The 19,608-nt window shown below is 36.0% G+C and overlaps 2 protein-coding genes across 5 annotated transcripts in view; both read right to left on the reverse strand.

The window, feature by feature from the left end:
• Positions 1–19,608, reverse strand: part of Smr (nuclear receptor corepressor smrter) — a 240,298-nt gene that overhangs the window by 79,221 nt on the left and 141,469 nt on the right. The gene's annotated exons all lie outside the window — the stretch shown is intronic.
• On the reverse strand, positions 10,618–12,641 carry Boh2 (Buddy of Hmr 2). Its single transcript, XM_075299587.1, has 3 exons — positions 12,215–12,641; positions 11,144–12,149; positions 10,618–11,079 (listed from the first exon to the last, which is right to left on the reverse strand). Exons 2-3 carry the CDS (start codon positions 12,142–12,144, stop codon positions 10,905–10,907), a joined length of 1,176 nt encoding a protein of 391 aa, XP_075155702.1. The 5' UTR covers positions 12,145–12,149; positions 12,215–12,641; the 3' UTR covers positions 10,618–10,904.

Here is a 19,608-nt window from a genome sequence, read left to right on the forward strand (position 1 = left end):
ATTATCTTCCTTATAATAATAACCATGTCAGCATGCTCCTTCTAATATGTAGATGCGCCTAGATTTCCAATAAATCAGCAGCCTGTAAGCTAAATTAGTGTCAGAGCACAAGGGGCAGTCAGTGAGAGAGCGTTAACGAGTGAAGACGTGTAAACCTAAGTGCGGCCAGAATTGAATTGAAACATTGATTTTATTTGAAATACTTTTATTTTATTAATAAATAAACTAATTTAAAACCAAATTTTATGATTGTTTCGCGATCTTGACAAGTCAGAAGTGGGATGAAAACAGCCACTAAGTGAATGAATTCATTTTTTTTCCTAGCAATGAATTACGCGACTTTTACGAAAAGGACATATTCATTGACTCACACACGCAGAGCAACGAGTCAGCAATTCTCGACGTATGAGGGATTGTTCTCTTATGCTCAGAGCACACAATGTTAAGTGTGTTGTAAAAAAAGAGGGAAAAACGAAAACGAACTGTCAAAAAGGAGAGAGACAACGAATTCGCACAACGTTTAAAGGTGCAACGAGTTTGTGAATGTATGCGCGCCAACGCATAGTGCACAAAAAGGAAAAAAGAAGAAGAAGAACGAATTTCACAACGTTACGGAAAAAAGAAGGAAGTTGGTAAATTTGGTCAACGGGAAACGAAGATCAAGGTTTCGGAGAATAATGAAATTGGACAGACTACGCGTCACGCAATTGGATGCACTGTTAAACAAAAAATATAAGCTAAGTGCAACAGGCAACAAAGCAAGGAAAATTGTGGTTTTAATGGAGCATCTAAAGTCTGACGAAATTGATGACAACGAAGTTGAGATTGACTCTGAGTCATGGCAGGAACCGGTGGGCGAGTTAAGGGACGAAATGGCGTCATTAACGAGGTTGGTACAGGAAATGTGTGGTGCGATTACAAAAATGTGCGCGGAGGGCAACGGATCACCTCAAGGCACGTCGGCAATAGCCCCACAACAATTATCATGTGATCCAAGTCGGGATCCAGGACACGAAATGATACGCCAAAAACCCAACGTCAGCGACGTTATTGGAATTCTACCAGATTTTGATCCATTTAAATCAACAATGACGGCGGTACAATTTATCGGAAAAGTTAACCAACTACAAGAAACCTACCAATGGGATGACGAAATAGTTTTGTTTGCGGCTCAACACAAATTGAAGGGAATTGCAAAGGAGTGGTTAGACGCACAGCCCGTGTTTCTCTCGTGGGCAGCGTAGCCGAAAGGATATTGGCTATATCGTAAAACGACGACAATGATTGGATATTTTCCATGCAGCTCCAAGATGAACGATTGCGTGAAATCGTATTAATATCGACCGATAACGATTTATTAGACCCTAAACAGATTCGTAAGGACTATGAGATCAAGGATGGACGGCTGTATCGTCGAATCGAAGACCAGATTAAGCTTGTCGTGCCAAAGGGAATCAGATGGTGCATAACGAAGTCATGTCATGACGATGCTGGTCATTTTGCTTTGGAAAAGGCTTTGCAGCGCATATCGAAAGATTTTTGGTTTCAACATATGAGGCGATACATCAAATCATATATCGATGCATGCCCTGAATGTTGTTTGAACAAAGTGAAAAGCGGTAAACCGGAGGGTCAAATGCATTCAGTGGAAATATTACCGATACCGTTCAGAGCAGTGAATATGGATCACTTAGGACCCTTTATCAGAAGCAAAAAGGGCAACGTTCACATTATTGTGATGGTGTGTGCATTTAGCAAGTATACGGTATTAAAGGCTGTGAGAAATACGAAAACAACGCCAGTCATAAACATGTTGCTCGAGACAATGACTATATTTGGTCAACCTTTGAAGGTCACCACGGATCGTGGTACGGCATTCACCTCAAAGGAATTTGAAGGGTTTTTGAAGAGACACGGGATACAACACGTGAAAACTGCCGTACGAACCCCAAGGGCCAACGGTCAAGCAGAGCGGGTGAATAAGACCATTTTGGCATCACTAAAATGTACAACAACAAATCCGAAGGACTGGGATAGGAACTTGTTCAATATTCAATGGTGCATAAACTCTCAACCTAATTCGACTACTCGTTTGAGTCCCAATGAACTAGTTTTTTGTTTTAACCCACGTGACGTCAACGAGAATAGAATTGTGCAAGCACTCAACGACAACGATGGAGAAGAAGATGTTGACGAAAAGAAAAGATTAGCGCTGTCGAATATCGAAGAGGAGAAAAGGAAATCGAAACTACGTTTCGACCAGAAACACAGAAATCCGAGGAAGTACCAAGTGGGAGATTTGGTTGTTATCGACTATGTACCCACAGCAACCGGAGATACACACAAATTGGACCCAAAGTAAAAGGGGCCATATATTATTACTAGGGTGCTGGAATTTGACCGATATCTGGTGGAAGATTTGCCAGATGCACCCCGTGCTCGACGTCGTTACTGCAACGTTCTGTCTAGTGATCATGTCAAACCATGGTGCAGTCTAGTGCCCGATTTGGACTGTCATGATGATTCTGAGGGAGATTCGTCCGGGACGGACGAAGTGTCAGGAGAGGCCGAGCTGTCAGAGCACAAGGGGCAGTCAGTGAGAGAGCGTTAACGAGTGAAGACGTGTAAACCTAAGTGCGGCCAGAATTGAATTGAAACATTGATTTTATTTGAAATACTTTTATTTTATTAATAAATAAACTAATTTAAAACCAAATTTTAAGATTGTTTCGCGATCTTGACATTAGTTTTTCTGAAAGTAAACAGAATAATTCGAATTTAATTTTGTTCTATTAAAACTTGATTTTGTTAAACATTACCTGCATAGAGTATCAAGTTCAATTCTTAGTTCCAGAGGCCAGATTTATAATCTTCTTTTGCAGTTGTAGTCTTTTAGCATAAAAAGGTGTATTAAGGAGCTCGGTAATTTAATTTTAGTAACAATTCCTTTCCAAAATTTCCACACATTGAAATCGTCTATTAAAATTTGAACCAATCAAAGACAAAAATAATGGGAAAGCAATGTAATATTTAGTATTATATTGATGATACTTTGCAAATTCTGCAAAAATATAAATGGAAAATACATATTTTTATTATTTTCGGATATTTTTCATATTTTAAAATCCAAAAGAAAGAAATTTTTCTTGGTTTTAAGAAAAAATTATAATTTTAAAAGATCTATACTGTGCCCACTTTTTACTAAACGGACTAAAATAAAAATATTTTATTGTGTGGTAACAGCAACAGAAATGAGAGGACAACACCAGTGACATAGGTTTTAATTTTATGTATTTAATTTATTCCCGTCGATGATTTCCGAAGGAGATCGAAATATCGAAGTATAGAAATAAAACAGAAAATAAAACTCTGACCTCGAGCTTGAATTTACAAAAAGAAAACAGAAGGTAATAAAATTATTATTTTAGTCCGTTTAATGTAAGCAGGCTTCAATGGAAAACGGTATTCACATTTCACAATTTCTTACCTTTAATAAACGTAGATTGTTTTCCATTTTTACAATACCACAAAACACAAACACAGATAATTTCAAATGCGTTGTGTCATATATTTTTTTCAAACCTTTACCACGTGGCCATTTGTTGTTGCAAACTTTATTTATTTCAACCCTTCGCTATGATTTGTTGTTGCATTCAAAGTATTTATGCACACATTTTGAATGCAGCAGACAGAATGTCGCCAATCATGTTTTTCAATTTACGCGAAAAACAAAAACCCGACCGTTCGTTACGAGTTACTTCCACAGTCTGATCTCTCCACCATACATTATTGAATAAATACCCACTCCCTTGTTCTCTTTTTGCTCTTTCCATTGCTCAAAATTATTCAATTTCAATCACAAAGGTGATTGGATCAAATCACATGTGTAATTGGAAACGGAAAAATTTTCAATCACGTTTGTAATTGAAAATTATTTCCGAATTGATTAACAAATTGATTGAATCAATTAATATTTTAATTGGAAACGTAACAAATATCAATCATTTTTTAATTGGTTTTTATTCGGATTTGATTAAATAATTAATTGAATCAATTAACATATTAATTGAATCCGTTTCCAAATTCAATTAAGTGCTTAATTGAAAAAATTTTGATGATAATTTTTTGTGTGTATATATTACGTATATTATTTAATGTGAATATTTATCACTCGAATTCGAATTAATTTGCGTTTTTCTATTTTTGAAAGTTCATATCGTTTGTATGAGAATGCATTGATTGTCAAAAATGAGTATTTTAAAATCTTTGGCCTGATAATTCATTCTTGACACTTATTCTATATGTGCGTTTGCTACTCGACAACAAAATATGAAGTGACTTGCATGTCGACATAGATGAACCTGGGTTGGCCTGCCACAAACTGTGACTTTTGCGACATACATAATACGTATGACGCAAAAATCGTAATCCTAATGTAGAAAACCTAATTTTTAATAAAACAAATTATAAATATTTTCAATTTTGCTCTCCGATAAAATGGATGCAAAAACTGTGCTGTTACATTGTATTCACTGAAAACTCAACATCTCTCATTCGCAACTTCAAACTATTCTTGGTTTGCATAATCCACCATATTGTTCGTCCCACCTTTTGTTGCATCTGCAGAAATTTTTGGTGGGTTAATTATGAGCGTCGTCACGTTTACTGTCAACGATATTTGAAAAACGTTTATTAAAAAGACTGCAACCACTGTTAAACCATAGGTTACTGACCCCGGATCACCAATTTGGTTTCACTAACAAGCACTCCACAATACAACAAGTGCATCGAATAAGAGATGTTGCATATTTTTTTCGAATCCTGGAATCGTACTTGGACATTAGGCACATCAGAGTACGAATAGAAAATAAGTACTCGGGACTGAAACTAATTAGAGCTAGAGTTCCTAGAGTTCCTGAAACTAATTAGAGCTAGAGTAGCGTACTTGGACCAATACTGTATTGTCTGTATACTAGATATATACCTAACACGCCCGATGCCACTATTGCTACCTTTGCCACAATTACTACTGCTAGTTCTGATACAGAAGCTACGAATAAACTGCAAACTGTTCTTTCAAGCATTTCTAACTGGGTCAATATATGGAGAATGCACTTAAATGAAAGTAAGTCTGTACATATTTACTCTTCAAATAAGAAAACTGCCTATGTTCAACTGTATTTAAATGATCCAATAATACTTTACGCAAACACTGCGAAATATTTGGGGATGACTCTTGACACAAAAATCAAATAGAAGGAACATGTGAAGAAAAAGAATCAGGAAATGAAAATAAAATACTCCGAAATGTACTGGATGGTAGTAGATAATAGGATATCCATCAAAAACAAAGTGCTCCTATATAATCAAATAATTAAACCAATATGGACCTACGGTATCCAGCTTTGGGGCTTCGCTGCCAAACAAGAACTGTTAAAGATTCAAAAAACACAAAACCTCATACTGCATACCATAGCTAATGCTCTTTGATGCATACGGAACGCTGACTTGCACCGAGACTTGGTGAAGAAATAACCCTCAACTCACTGAAACATGCAGAGAAATTACAGAGTCATGTCAACCAAGACTTAAATAACATTGTCCGGAACTACCGATCCACAAGAAGGCTGCGAAGGACAGTACCGATGGATTTAAATCCATCGGAACATGCAGAGAAATTACAGAGTCATGTCAACCAAGACTTAAATAATATTGTCCGGAACTACCGATCCACAAGAAGGCTGCGAAGGACAGTACCGATGAATTTAAATCCAACTTTATACTGAAATCAAGAACTATGATGTAGTTATTGAACTATTTACCTATAAATCAACTTAACTAGGCCAAAAATTTCTAGTGTTAAGTATGTTGTATTAAACTATCAAGAAATTACTAGTCTAACTTACCCCCATTTTCACGAAGCTCCGTTAGTGCTACGTTAGCTAACGAACTTTTAACCCGTGATATCTACATATCTGCCATTTTGCGTATATATTCCATAGGCCAGTTAGGAACTTAACTGACGAAAATTTTTCATTCAAAGTTAACCGGAGAGAAAATATTTGCAATTTACTTTCTGTTAACTGGCAGTTATAGCCTAACGGAGCTACATGAAAATGGCCGTTAGTCGTAATAAAATCAGAATAAAAAAACGTTTACTGCACCATCGAGTAGAACATAGTAATTTTGGCTTGGAGTCTCCCATTGAAAATTGAATTCTATTCTTTAGTTCATTTGTTTTAAATCCGTTAATAATTTTATGAACATTCCTGTGAACTGAAACTTCTTCCAACATATCATCATCTTGGATTTCATTGAATTCGCTGCCCAGCAAACGCGACAGAAGTATTTTGCGATCGATGGAATGGACGATGACAGCAGAATAATGTAATGCTGGTGGCATTTCTGAGGTTTCAAAGCTTCTCTAAGTGGTTTCACTGCAATGTGGAACGCCGTTCGGACTCGGCTATAAAAATGAGGTCCCTTGTCATTGAGCTTAACATGGAATCGGGCAGCACTCAGTGATAAGAGAGAAGTTCACAAATGTGGTATCACAATGGACTTAAAGTCTAAGTGAGCCTGATACATCCGGCTGCCACCTTACCTAACCTAACCTAATGTATTTCTCCACGTATTTGAACCAGCCAATGGTGATTTTTTTAAACAGTCCATACAATTTCGAACCCGTGTACTTACTCTAAATCAGAAATGGGTTACTTTTATCCCATATTTGTCGCCATATTAATTTTATATTCATCGCATCATATAATGCAACAAAATTCACTCAAATCCTCAAGAATACAGATTTTCTACATGTTATTTTGTGCCGCTAACTTACAGCCTATTTCTGTTTTCGAAAAACAGAAATCGGCTGAAATGAACCCAAACAGCTGAATTTATAACCAAAAGCATAGGCGTGGGAAGGCCTCTGGGAAGGGGGCTTAGACCCCCAGACAATTTTTAGCAATTGTTTTTGCTGTGAAAAATTTTGGAACTAAGTTGCTTTATTAAAAATTATTTGTCTAGTTATTTTGATGTCTGATTTTTTATTTCATTTTTATAACATAAAACATTAATTGAAGCTATAAGCTCAGTCTATTAATTTTTAGCTAGGGGGATATAGCCCCCATGAAGATTTCTCTAGCTACGCTAACGAGTTATTTCTATGTATTTTAGTCGATCGATAGAGCTCGTTCGACATAGAGAAACAGGCTGTTAATTTTGTTATTTTTATGCATCAAATCGAAAACAAATCAGTAAAAACAGTACAAATTTTATTAAAACTTGATAGGAATATCCCAAATCAACTTTTCTCAAAGTTTATATTATTAGAGGAAAGTAATCGTGAACAAATGACGATTTTAGCGGCTAAAGGTCGGTACAAAGTACCTCGTACTTTGCCTCTAAAATCAAAACAGAATATGCAAAAATGGAATAAAATTATATCTTCTTTGCAATTTTTTTATAACTTAATGGGGAATGATCCAATGTAAAAATTGATGTTTATTTTCGGAGAAATATATTATTAAAGAAAAGTAACCGTGAAAATAGCTATTTTAGCGAGATAATGTGAACTTAATACCACCTTGAAGATTAAATTTCAATGCAACGTCGGAATGTCTTTTGAGTTCTTAATCATGCACACAGGCAGGCTTTGGAACCGTTTTTTTGGTATGTGTTTTTGTTTTGGAACGGTTTTTTTGTGTTGTGTTCTTGATATGAGTTTATGTTTCGGAACCGTTTTTATACCTTGCGCCACACTGTGGAACAGGGTATTATAAGTTAGTGCATATGTTTGTAACACCCAGAAGGAGACGAGATAGACACATGGTGTCTTTGGCAATAATGCTCAGGGTGGGTCCCTGAGTCGATATAACCATGTCCGTCTGTCCGTCCGTCCGTCTGTCTGTGAACACATTTTTGTGATCAAAGTCTAGGTCGCAATTTAAGTCCAATCGCTTTCAAATTTGGCACATGTTCCTAATTTGAGTCAGAATAGAATCGGTTCAGATTTAGATATAGCTCCCATATATATATTTCGCCCGATATGCACTAATATGGACCCAGCAGCCAGAGTTTTATACCGATTTGCTTGAAATTTTGTACAAACATAACACTTAGTCGTATAGTCAAGGGTGCTAAATTTGATTGAAATCGGTTCAGATTTAGATATAGCTCCCATATATATCTTTCGCCCGATATGGAAATATATGGCCCCAGAAGCCAGATTTTTGGCCTAATTTGGTTGAAATTTTGCACTAGGAGTACAATTAGTAGTATAGTCTAGTGTGCCAAATTTTATTGAAATCGGTTCAGATTTAGATGTAGCTCCCATATATATCTTTAGCCCGATATGGACTAATATGGTCCTAAAAGCCAAAGTTTTGTCCAATTTGGTTGAAATTTTGCACAGGGAGTAGATTTAGCATTGTAGCTATGCGTGCCAAATTTGGTTAAAATTGATTCAGACTTAGATATAGCTCCATATATATCTTTCGCCCGATTTACACTCATATGACCACAGAGGCCAATTTTATGCTCCGATTTAGTTGAAATTTTGCACAGGAAGTATAATTAACATTGTAGTTATTCGTGCCAAATTTCGGTTCAGATTTAGATATAGCACCCATATATATATGTTTTTCTGATTTCGACAAAAATGGTCAAAATACCAACATTTTCCTTGTAAAATCGCCACTGCTTAGTCGAAAAGTTGACTCTAATTTTCCTAAACTTCTAATACATATATATCGAGCGATAAATCATAAATAAACTTTTGCAAAGTTTCCTTAAAATTGCTTCAGATTTAAATGTTTCCCATATTTTTTACTAACATTGTGTTCCATCCTAGTGCATTAGCCGACTTAAATTTTGGGTCTATAGATTTTGTAGAAGTCTGTCAAATTCTGTCCAGATCGAGTGATATTTAAATGTATGCATTTGGGACAAACCTTTATATATAGCCCCCAACACATTTGACGGATGTGATATGGTACCGAAAATTTAGATCTACAAAGTGTTGCAGGGTATAATACAGTCGGCCCCGCCCGACTTTAGACTTTGCTTACTTGTTTGATATGCGTTTTTGTTTTGGAACCGTTTTTTTGGTATGTGTTTTTGATATGTGTTTTGTTTTTGTCTGTGTTGCATACATGAGCAGGGTGTGGATTGCACCACCACCACCGCTATCGCCTATATTGGTTCTATTGGTGTTCAAAAACTTTACAATTATACAGATCAAGATATATTGAGGAAGGTGGTTTCAAGCTATCAGCTTGATTACAATTTTTTTTAATTTGAGCAGAACTTTGATTGTCGGTATTTGCTTAATGGCATGGGCGTAGCTAAAGGGGTTTTATGCTAAAGGGGTTTGTCATTTACCCTTACCCAAATACCATGCAGTATTTCTTCAAACTATGATTATATATCATTGAATTAAATATTCTGGTTTCTTCCCATATACAATAATAATTTATGTTTTTCTCTTTTTGAGGTATCTTCACAATGAGCACACATTGTATTTAGCTGTTACCCTTACGAAAATGTTGCTAGCTACGCCAATGTTTAATTGGCAAGTGTGACAAATAAAAATTCAAAATGAAAAATATTTCATACCAAATATTTTGAAATTTTCAATTTGCTTTAAATTTATTACAGAAAAGTATCGAAATAAATTATCCTCATAATTGATGGTAAGAAATATTTCAATTATTCCTTCGAGCCGTAACACATTTCCTCATATTTCGAAGCATACATCGATGCATTTCCAGATCTTAAATTTAGTTGCTATTATCAGTGTAATTACACGAAACTGTAGATTTGAAAAAATGTCTTTATTTCGTGTTTGGTAGTTTTATGGTTGAGAAATTCTACATAAATTTGACATGGCCCGCATTTTAGAAATCGCTAACATAGTCAGTGATAGTCTTGTGTCGTTCCGGAACGAACTAGTTACAATGAACGCTTCACTAAAACGACTGTCACTAGTTCCATCTCTTTCGTTCTCATCATTCCTTCTGTCATTTAGTTTTATTTTCAATTTAAATCATTGATTCATATGCTGCTATTTAATAGAATCATTAATTCCATCTCAGGCTCTTCACAAAAGACAAAAAAAAAATGTAATTTCTTGTAATGAATAATTTTGCACAGAGTATAATAGTATTATTAAATCCAAAAATCCACCCAAAGAGTTTGGCTTCCTGGATTTAGTTACTTCCTTAAATTTTCCATTCCTTTCATTATTTTTTCTTACTATATTACTATAAACTATTTGAAGTAATTTTGTATCTTTCAATTGACCACGAACTTCGTTACAGTGATGACAAATATAAATATCCGGAACGATGGAACGATTTTAAGGAACTAGTTCATTTGTACAAAAGGAAATCGTTCACTACGGTGAACAATTTTGCCCAAGACTAGTCAGTGACCTATAAGTGTTTTTCTTTTATGACCATTTTTTTTATTTACTACTTTTAATCCTATAATTTCAGTTTATTATATTTGAACATTAAAATAATTATTAAGAGAATTTATGCTGCTAATATCATTTGCTCAAATACTTTTTCCATTTTTGCTGTGTGCAAAATAATCTGGTTTATATGAAAAACAGGATTTATAAAAGTTATTAAATCTAACAATATTGTTTATTGTTCTTTTCTTTTTTTCTTTTTCTGTTTCATTACATTAAATGTATAAAAAAAATCAAATTGAATGAACTTAGTTTTTACTGATAGTGACAGTATAATCTTATCCTTACAAAAAACTCACATATTAATCAATTGTATATCGAATAAGCATAATGGCAAAGAAGAAAAATAAAAGAAAATTTGCTTATTTACTAACAAATGTAATTAAAGCATCACAACAGCATAACTGTAACGAACGAGGAATGTCGCGTTTTATTTCGGAAGCGATGTTCGTGGTTTTTTGATGATTTGTCTCGTCACACCCGGCGGATGTTGAACCTGGACTTGCGTTTTAGGTTGACTTTGATTTTTGGCCTGTGCTTCGGCCAACATAGCAACAGTCCGCCTCAAGTCGTTAATTTCTTCTTGCATCTTATCATACGTAGGCCTTTATGTTAGAAACAAAAGAAAATTAAACATGTATTCAAATTTTATATGTAATCATGCCATACTTATCACTAATCTCTACTAAAGGAGGAGGAGCAATGGTGGTGTTTATAGGCAATGCCACCGTCGACTTTGGTATCTGTTGTATAACTGCAGAGGAGGGAGATTGTAAACTGGCCAATGGTACAGGTTGTATGAATGGCGGATGAGGAGTACCTGCAGTGGCCGCACTAGCATTTATTATAGGAGTTCCAACCGATTCACCACTGGCCACCGCCGTTATTTTCAAATTAGGATGCATTCGCACTGGTAGTTGTATAGACTGCTTTGGTGATAATAAATTTGGGGGGGCCGTGGAGACATTATGTTGCAATGGATGCGTGTTGGGTTTTGTAATCCCCGCGGGTTGCATAACCACATTGCCAATTGTCATAGATGTTTGTTGGTTGCCTACCATTGTTCTGTTGATACCCCCTAAATTTGGCGCCACTCCAATGTTGGCAAGCGGTATGGACCCAGGATGAGTTTCTGTTGTTGGCCTATTGACATTGGCAGGATTAATGGTGGACACTACCGTTGTCGTGGCTGCCCTTGCAGGATCCTGTCCATTCATAATTTTCCTTAACATTTGGTCTGCACTGTCTTTCTGTGTTGTCAAAAGCTTTTGCATTGTAGCCGGGTCATTATCTGTTATTTTCTTTAGGTAAGCTTCGTCCGTATCGACCACCACATAGTTGACTACATGGACATGAGAGTTAGGAACAATACGATAAATGGATGTAGCGTTCGGATCACCATTGGGATTTTTTATATCCATCAATTTGGCCGATTTTCCATCAACTTGAAAAACAGCTGTGAAGCCATTTACTAGCATAGGCTTCTCCATTACCATGGGCTCGGAAATAAACTGTGTTGTTTTACGTTTGGGTACCATGGATATTAGCTTGTTGACATTGCAGTCTGGATTTTCGCAACGTCTCTCAGAAGTCTGTGCAGCCGATGTAACAGCAACACTATTGGTACTCCCACCATCCAGGTTTGACACCGTCTCAGTTGGTCCCATCATTCTTCCTTTAGAAAAATATATCAGAAATCTTCAATTTATCTGTGTGAAATACAACTCTGGAAATATTTACTGTTTATTGTGCTCCGTGTGAATCAGATGTTTTTCGAAAACAACTCAGCTGGCCGGCTCTTCCTCTTCTACTGGCTGTGTGGTGACAATATTATGGTGAAAAAGAATGTTCTTCCACTAAAGTTTTCGATTAAAAGAAACTGTGACTCCTACGAGTAGTATTTTGGTATTTAGCAATTCCACAGCATTTTCAACACACATTCACATTGATTTCCAAACAATCGTTATATTAATCCATAGATAAATAGATACAAATCGAAAGAAACGGTGTTCTATACAAACACTAAATCGTCAAGTGGTATTTTCGCTTTTGTTATACAAAATACTTAACTAAACGTCACTTTTTTTGTTCTTTATATTTTCTGTGCTTTAGTTTGCTTTTAATTTTTAAATACCGAAATAGCGAAATCTTCTTACACAAGCTGTCCGAAAGTCTGCAAATTCAAAACACAACTGAGGCGTTGTATGGCTTTCATAAGCCAATGCAAAAACAGAGGTGAATTTTATGAAAAAAAGAGATAACTAGAGAAAATGACAGGGACCAATACATAACGTTATCGAAAATTGGCCAACATGGCGCTTCAAACTTCGAAAAACAACCAAGATGGCGATTTGAAACGGTTCAAACTTGCGACTGCTGTCCGACATGTATGCGGTTGTGTTTTGGTGTGGTGAGTTCTATATAATGGCATGACGTGGTTGTGCGGTGATGTTTGATGTCAAAGCTAGATTCATACAGTCTGAGTTGTGAGTTGTGATTGTCACAAGTCCGTGTTTTTGCCTGATGTTCGATCATATTAAAGAGTTTTCTGAACGAGATGACTGACCACTTTGTTGTTAACTAAGAATTTCACGATATTTCCATGTTAAGTGTGTGACATCAAAAGTCTGGCAAATGCTCTAACGGCCAAGTGCACCATTTCTTGGCTAGTGATAATTATATGTGAAATATTTTTTACAGCTGTAAAGTAAAAAATAAGACAATGAAACTGAATTTGGGAAATATTGGGGTAGCCAGTGTAATCCACAAGAATGGTTCAGGTCTTATTTTGACACTATATGGAAGATTTATTTTATATGTGCATTTCTAAATAAATCAAAACAGTAATATATCCAATACAATCATTTAACAAGTTTAAGAAAAATTTATTAAATACGTCTAAGAAAAGTTTGGTTTTGGACAACGCGATTATTCTCAAGACCAAACTCAATACTAGCTCAAACCTACACAATTGAACTGTGTTTGTCGATTTCACTGACCCTTCCGAGCTCTGACTTTGAATGTCTGACAGATTTTATTTTTCACGCTACTACAAAAAATATAGCATTCACGATAAATCAACTACAAAAAAATTGTTTCCGGCAATCCAACAACAATAAGAAACAAAAAATGTAAAAAAATAAAATGTAAAAAAATAAATAAATATTTTGCAAGTTGACCTACCAAGATCATATGGTGATTAAGGACACAAAACATTACTTAAAAAAAGTGAAATGACCATACATATAATTCATTACCATACGTTCCCTTATGTTTGATTGTTCCTATAATTATTTTTTCTGTTGGCCCTTATTTAAACCTTTTCGATTTTCTATTTCAGTTAATCTTTCGAACTATTTCGTTAAATTACCTCTTATAATCTTATTCCATAGGTTATGTACATACATACATATGACAAAACTATTGACCTTTCTTTAATGTTCAACTTGTCAAGAATCCCGTTACTGTTACAAGTTGCATGACATGCAGCTATTGGCAAGCCCTGATTTAATATTTTTCAACATGAAAACAAAAATTTAAATGTACCATACCATGTACATATGTCTATTATAAGTTGTATATGCATATGTATGAATATAAATTTATTCATGTGCACAGTTTTTTGTTGATAGTTTCGTGTAATTTATATGCGAAAAGAAAACTTTTACGCCACACGTCTATCGTCTATAAAGCCCATCACTTAAATACAATACAAAATATACATACATATATACAGAAGGTGTATGTATGAATGTACGAATGTCTGCACAACGAATGAATACACTTCTTCACACAATACAACACCCACATTAAGAAATACAAAAAAAAAAAACAGAACCCATACAGAGCTAAAATACAAACAAAAACAAACCCACATCCATATAGCTAAACAGAATACCAGCGATCGGCATCAACAGCAGCAGCCTCTGGCTGTGGCAGAACAACAACAAAATATGTTAAATTCATGTGAAATGTGGCAACTGCGCGTGCATAATGAATGGCTTCAAGTTTTTATTTTGCTTGATTTGTGTGTGTGCGTGTGTAAGTTGTTGTTTGATGATGTTATTGTTGCTAAAGCCATCCCGGACCAGCCGGCAACAGAAAACCGCATTAGCCACATTAAGAATTCAGGGAAAATACGTGGAGAGTATGATAAATAAAGGATCAACTTTCTCACTATCCAACAAACACAAGGATGAGCATTTTTCATAGGTAACGCCATATCAATTTGATAGTGAATCCCATTTTCAACATTAAATCAAATGGCCTTACAAATTGCTTGCTTTCAACAAATTTTCCAATAGGTTTGAAGCATTAAAATGGTATTTAGTTTGAAAAGTTGTTGCTAATATGTTGAGAAATTGTTGCTAACGTGTTGAACTCTACTGTTGAGGGTAATGTCTGTTTTTCGTTGAAAACGCGATTTTCTCAACAATTTCTCAAATTGAATTCTAATCTAATTCTTTGAAAAAAATGTTTGAAAGCGTATTGAATATAAGCATTTCTCCAATGCTTGTGACCATTCAAAATAAAATTCACGCATTTTCAGGAGACTATCCCATTTAAGTTGAATATATGTACATACATACATAGTACAGCAATCCCTCGATTTACGTCGCCTCGGTTTACGTTGTTTCGATTTACTTCGTCAAATTTTTTGTTCCATCCAACTTCGATTTACGTCGCCATTCGATTTACGTCGTCGATTTTTTTGCCCACTTTATCAGAAACGCCTTCCATAAGTAAAATAAGTATCAACGATGATGACATCGAAACATTTATTTCTGAAATTCTTACCGAAATTACTGAATTACCTTTATTTTTCAAGTATTTTATTATGTATACACACATACATAGACAAAGGGACTTAGTAGTATACTACTTATATATATTATATACTTATACTTATAAGTATAGCAATTTTTAATTCGGTTTACGTCATTTCGATTAACGTCGTCAAATTCCGGAACCAATCACGACGTAAATCGAGGAATTACTGTGTCTTTTACAACTTAAGGTCAGTACTATGTTCGCTTTTCGCGTTGTAATTTTCGCGGTTACAGCAGAGAGAAAAAAGACTAGAGGACGGAAACTGTGAAGAGAAACTGCGTCAGTAGGTGGCAGTCATGAGGAAAATTTCTCTAATATCATGCAGTTTTTGTTGGCGCTTCTCTCAAATATCATAAAGTTTGCGTCGGCGTCACCCTGTTCAGTTCTCTGCCGGCTTTACGAAACGTAAAGAAAATAGGATTTAAAACCTACTTTGTAGTAACAAATGTTCTTTTTTATAAATGTTTTCATTCCATTACATTTTTTGGTAGACAATTTGAAATTATAACTGCCGATGCCTTTATAAACAATTTATCAAAACAGCACTTCGACCGACCACAACGTCGGTAATACTAAAGCTGCAGGCATTGTGCGACATCTATACGGTTGACATTTGTTGTTTTTGTAGAAGAGAAATTTTCGTACTCTTTACAGACTATCAGTTATTCTGGACGACAGTGCTCGTGTCGAACATATCCCATATATTGTGCACATTATAAGTTAAATCCGAAGGCATAATCGATACTGCTGCATGTTTATGGGATCGATAACACATTTACCGATTATTTAGTCATCGCCGACAAGCCGTATCGATCCGACACACTGTAAGATTCTTTACAAACACCGACATTCCGTCCGGAATAACTGATAGTCTGTAAAGCGCATTATATATGAGCGCAGAGAAGAAAGTTGAGGTCATAGATTATAGAATATAGATAGATGATCCATCGGTGTCAAATGATGTATGACAGTTCCGAAGATTAAGAATAAAGGAGGAAAATAAGAGCACGCTTACATTCCCTTTCATTTTCCTTTTTGTAGTTTGCCAATTTTACACAAAATTACAATGTTTACGATGCATATTATTAAATATTATTAAATTAATATATTAAAAGTTCATATTTGAACAAAAAATTGTGACCAAAACCGTGAAAATACGAAGTTTAATTTTGAGCAGCATTGCTCTTTACGAACAACAAAAGCAAATGCTAGACTCTTTACGAAAAAAAAAACAAAACGAAATGTCAGAAAATTAATTTTGGGAACTGACACATTTTTTCATTCTACTTTTGTCCCAAACTCTTTTATGGCTATTTGACAGAGACAGACAAAGATAATTTTCTATTAAAAAATAACTTGCAGGTGGACAGGATGGCATAACCTATGCTATGCTCAAAGCTCTCCCGGGAATTTCCAAGAGCTATTTTAACAGCAATGAATAATGCGTTTAGACACAATCGTATTCGGGATACGTGGAGAGTGATTAAAATCATACCAATCCCAAAACCGAACAATCATCCAATTCAGACCAATATCGCTAATGCCAGTTTTCATTAAATGTATAAACTTGATGATTAAAGAGAGGCTCAATGAGGGCATCTGTTTGAACAATCTTATTCCTGTCAGATCCTTTGCCTACAAAAGTGGATCTTCAACAGCTACATGCATAAATGAATTCTTACATAGAATTGCCTTATTAAAAGCCAATAACTACAAAGTAGTAGTCTTGATATTAGCAATGCTTACAATTGTGTAAGAATTGATTTAATGGATCAAATTTTGAATGATTTTAAGATTAACCGATCGTACAGTAGTACGTGGATCAAAAATTTTGTAACGCTAAGAATTCTGAGAATGGGAAGTTCTGAAGTTGAGGTAACAAATGGTCTACCTCAGGGTAGCTGTCTGTCACCCCTTCTTTTTAATGTATATAGGGCGGAATTGCACTCTTTGGAGGATGAAAACTCTGATTTTTCAATACGCGGACGATTTCTTTATTATGTCTTATGCTCCTCGTTTTGACCTGGCCATGGATAATCCAAAAATTAAGGCAGATCTTTTTGGACAGAAGAGGGCTAGCCTCAATCTTTCTTTTAATCTTACGATCTATCATCCAGAAAAGAAAGATGACTTTTCTTGATCGAGTAATTACTAATGCGCTCACTGTAAAGGATCACTATGAAAAAATATCTGCTGAAATTTCAAACAGAACAAACATGTTACGATGTCTAACTTCTATTAGAGGAGGCTTAAACCCCAAAAACTCTCTAAACATCTACAAAAGCTTAATTAGATAAAAAATAGAATATGGTAGAACGTCAACAGCCAATTCTCCACAATACATAAACAATAAAATAGCAACACTCCAAAATGAAATGTTCAGGAGATGTCTTGGAGTCACAAGGTCGACACCAGAACATGTCTTATATACTCTGGCAGGAGAACTCCCTCCGAAACACAGAGCAAAATTGTTAGCAGCTAAAGAAATTATAAGGTTGAAAACACTAATTCAACCGTCGAACGGAACGGACGTGTTTTTTTAATAGCGGATAAACATCGTAATAGGTACCTACTAAGAATTTAAAGTGTGGTGGGATATTAAGCCACCATGCAGCGAAATTCAAAGTCATCCACTGGGTTGCTAACTTCAGGGCCCAGTGGACGGGTATCGACTGGAGTTATAAATCTGGGCAATGACCAAGAGTTAGGCCCAATTAGTCGACCTGTAGACGGCTCGACAGGTGGCGACACTGTGACAAGTCGAACTTTTTCTAAGGTAACGACATAAAAAGGAGGTAATCCCTCACGAAAGAGATTCAAGGAACGCAGAAGTGCTTTGTTTATCCTAAAGAAGTTAGGATCAGTCGACCCGAGCACGCTGTCGGCTAAACAAAGCGATTCCTTAAAATGGGCTCAAGGAATTCTTGAGACTGGAAAAAGAGAACGATCGCTGCCACCCTCCAAAAGGAATCAAAGATCGTTTGCCTCAGTTGCTAAAGACAGCCTTGTGATGGCTATCATTAATAAAGGAGCATTGAACGGCATGGTTCCAAAGCAAAAATGGGGGAAAATTGAGATCCCCCGGACCTGATTGAATTACTCCGGCGGAGTTACAAGCAGAGACTGACACAATTATCCCCTGGTTGTCGGCGATATATAAAGGATGTATCAACTTACATCCTCCCCTAATCCCAGGAAAGTGGAGGGAAGCAAAAGTCGTTTTCATACCTAAAGCGGGAATAGCCTCTCACTCGAGGGCGAAAGATTTCCGACCAATTAGCTTATCCTTATCGAGGAAATTGCATCGGAGCTTATCGAGGAAATTGCATCGGAATCTAGAATAAGATGGGCGTTAAATAGCCTTGGACCATTCAAATCCCCCTGACCTGATGGAATTACTCCGGCGAAGTTACAAGCAATGACTGACAAAATTATCCCCTGGTTGTCGGCGATATATAAAGGATGTATCAACTTATCATATATCCCAGGAAAGTGGAGGGAAGCAAAAGTCGTTTTCATACCTAAAGCGGGAATAGCTCAAACTCGAGGGCGAAGGATTTCCGACCAATTAGCTTATCCTCATTCTACTTAAGACTCTGGAGAGGATGATAGATATTTATCTTAGAACTAGCATCGATTCAAGTTTGTTCTCGAAACGACAGCATGCATACTCGAAGGGCAGGTCTACTGAGAACGCATTACATGAACTAGTCAGCTTTATTGAAAGCTCACTATCTGTCAAAGAATACACAATCGTGGCGTTTCTAAACATCGAAACATCACTAATGTCCATCCGAGCTCGATATTAAATGGACTGACAACTCTGAATGTTGATCCATGTATACTTAGGCTGTTAGACGAACTTCTAATGAAGAGACGTATTTCAGCCACACTAGGACAAGCAAATATACAAAGGTATGTGAACTGAGGCACTCCCCAAGGAGGTGTTCTATCACCTCTTCTTTGGAATGTTGCTATAAACAACCTTCTGGTTGCCCTAGAAAAACAAAGGATAAAAGTGGTGGCATACGCAGATGATGTGGCTCTAGCAGTCAGGGGAAAATTCCCATTCACAATCAGAGATATTATTCAGAGTGTCATCCGGATGACTGAGAAATGGGCGAAAGACAATGGTCTTGGGGTAAATCCTGCAAAGACAGAACTAGTCATGTACTGCAAAGATTGCAAAACTCCCACGGTTAGGCCCATTTCCTTAGGGGGTATTGAAATTCCCATTGGTGAGTGTGTAAAATACCTTGGTGTTATTTTAGACATGAAGCTGAATTTTAAGCATAATATTGAAG

The sequence above is a fragment of the Haematobia irritans genome, chromosome 3 (assembly GCF_050003625.1).
Source record: "Haematobia irritans isolate KBUSLIRL chromosome 3, ASM5000362v1, whole genome shotgun sequence".
In the NCBI taxonomy this organism is placed as follows: domain Eukaryota; kingdom Metazoa; phylum Arthropoda; class Insecta; order Diptera; family Muscidae; genus Haematobia; species Haematobia irritans.

Excerpts from the sequence above, each read along its gene's own strand:
- Boh2 (XM_075299587.1), bottom strand. The coding sequence starts at position 12,144 with ATGATGGGACCAACTGAGACGGTGTCAAACCTGGATGGTGGGAGTACC. Across the intron at positions 11,080-11,143 it reads TTAGTAGAGATTAGTGATAA|GCCTACGTATGATAAGATGC; the intron begins GTATGGCATGAT and ends TCTAACATAAAG.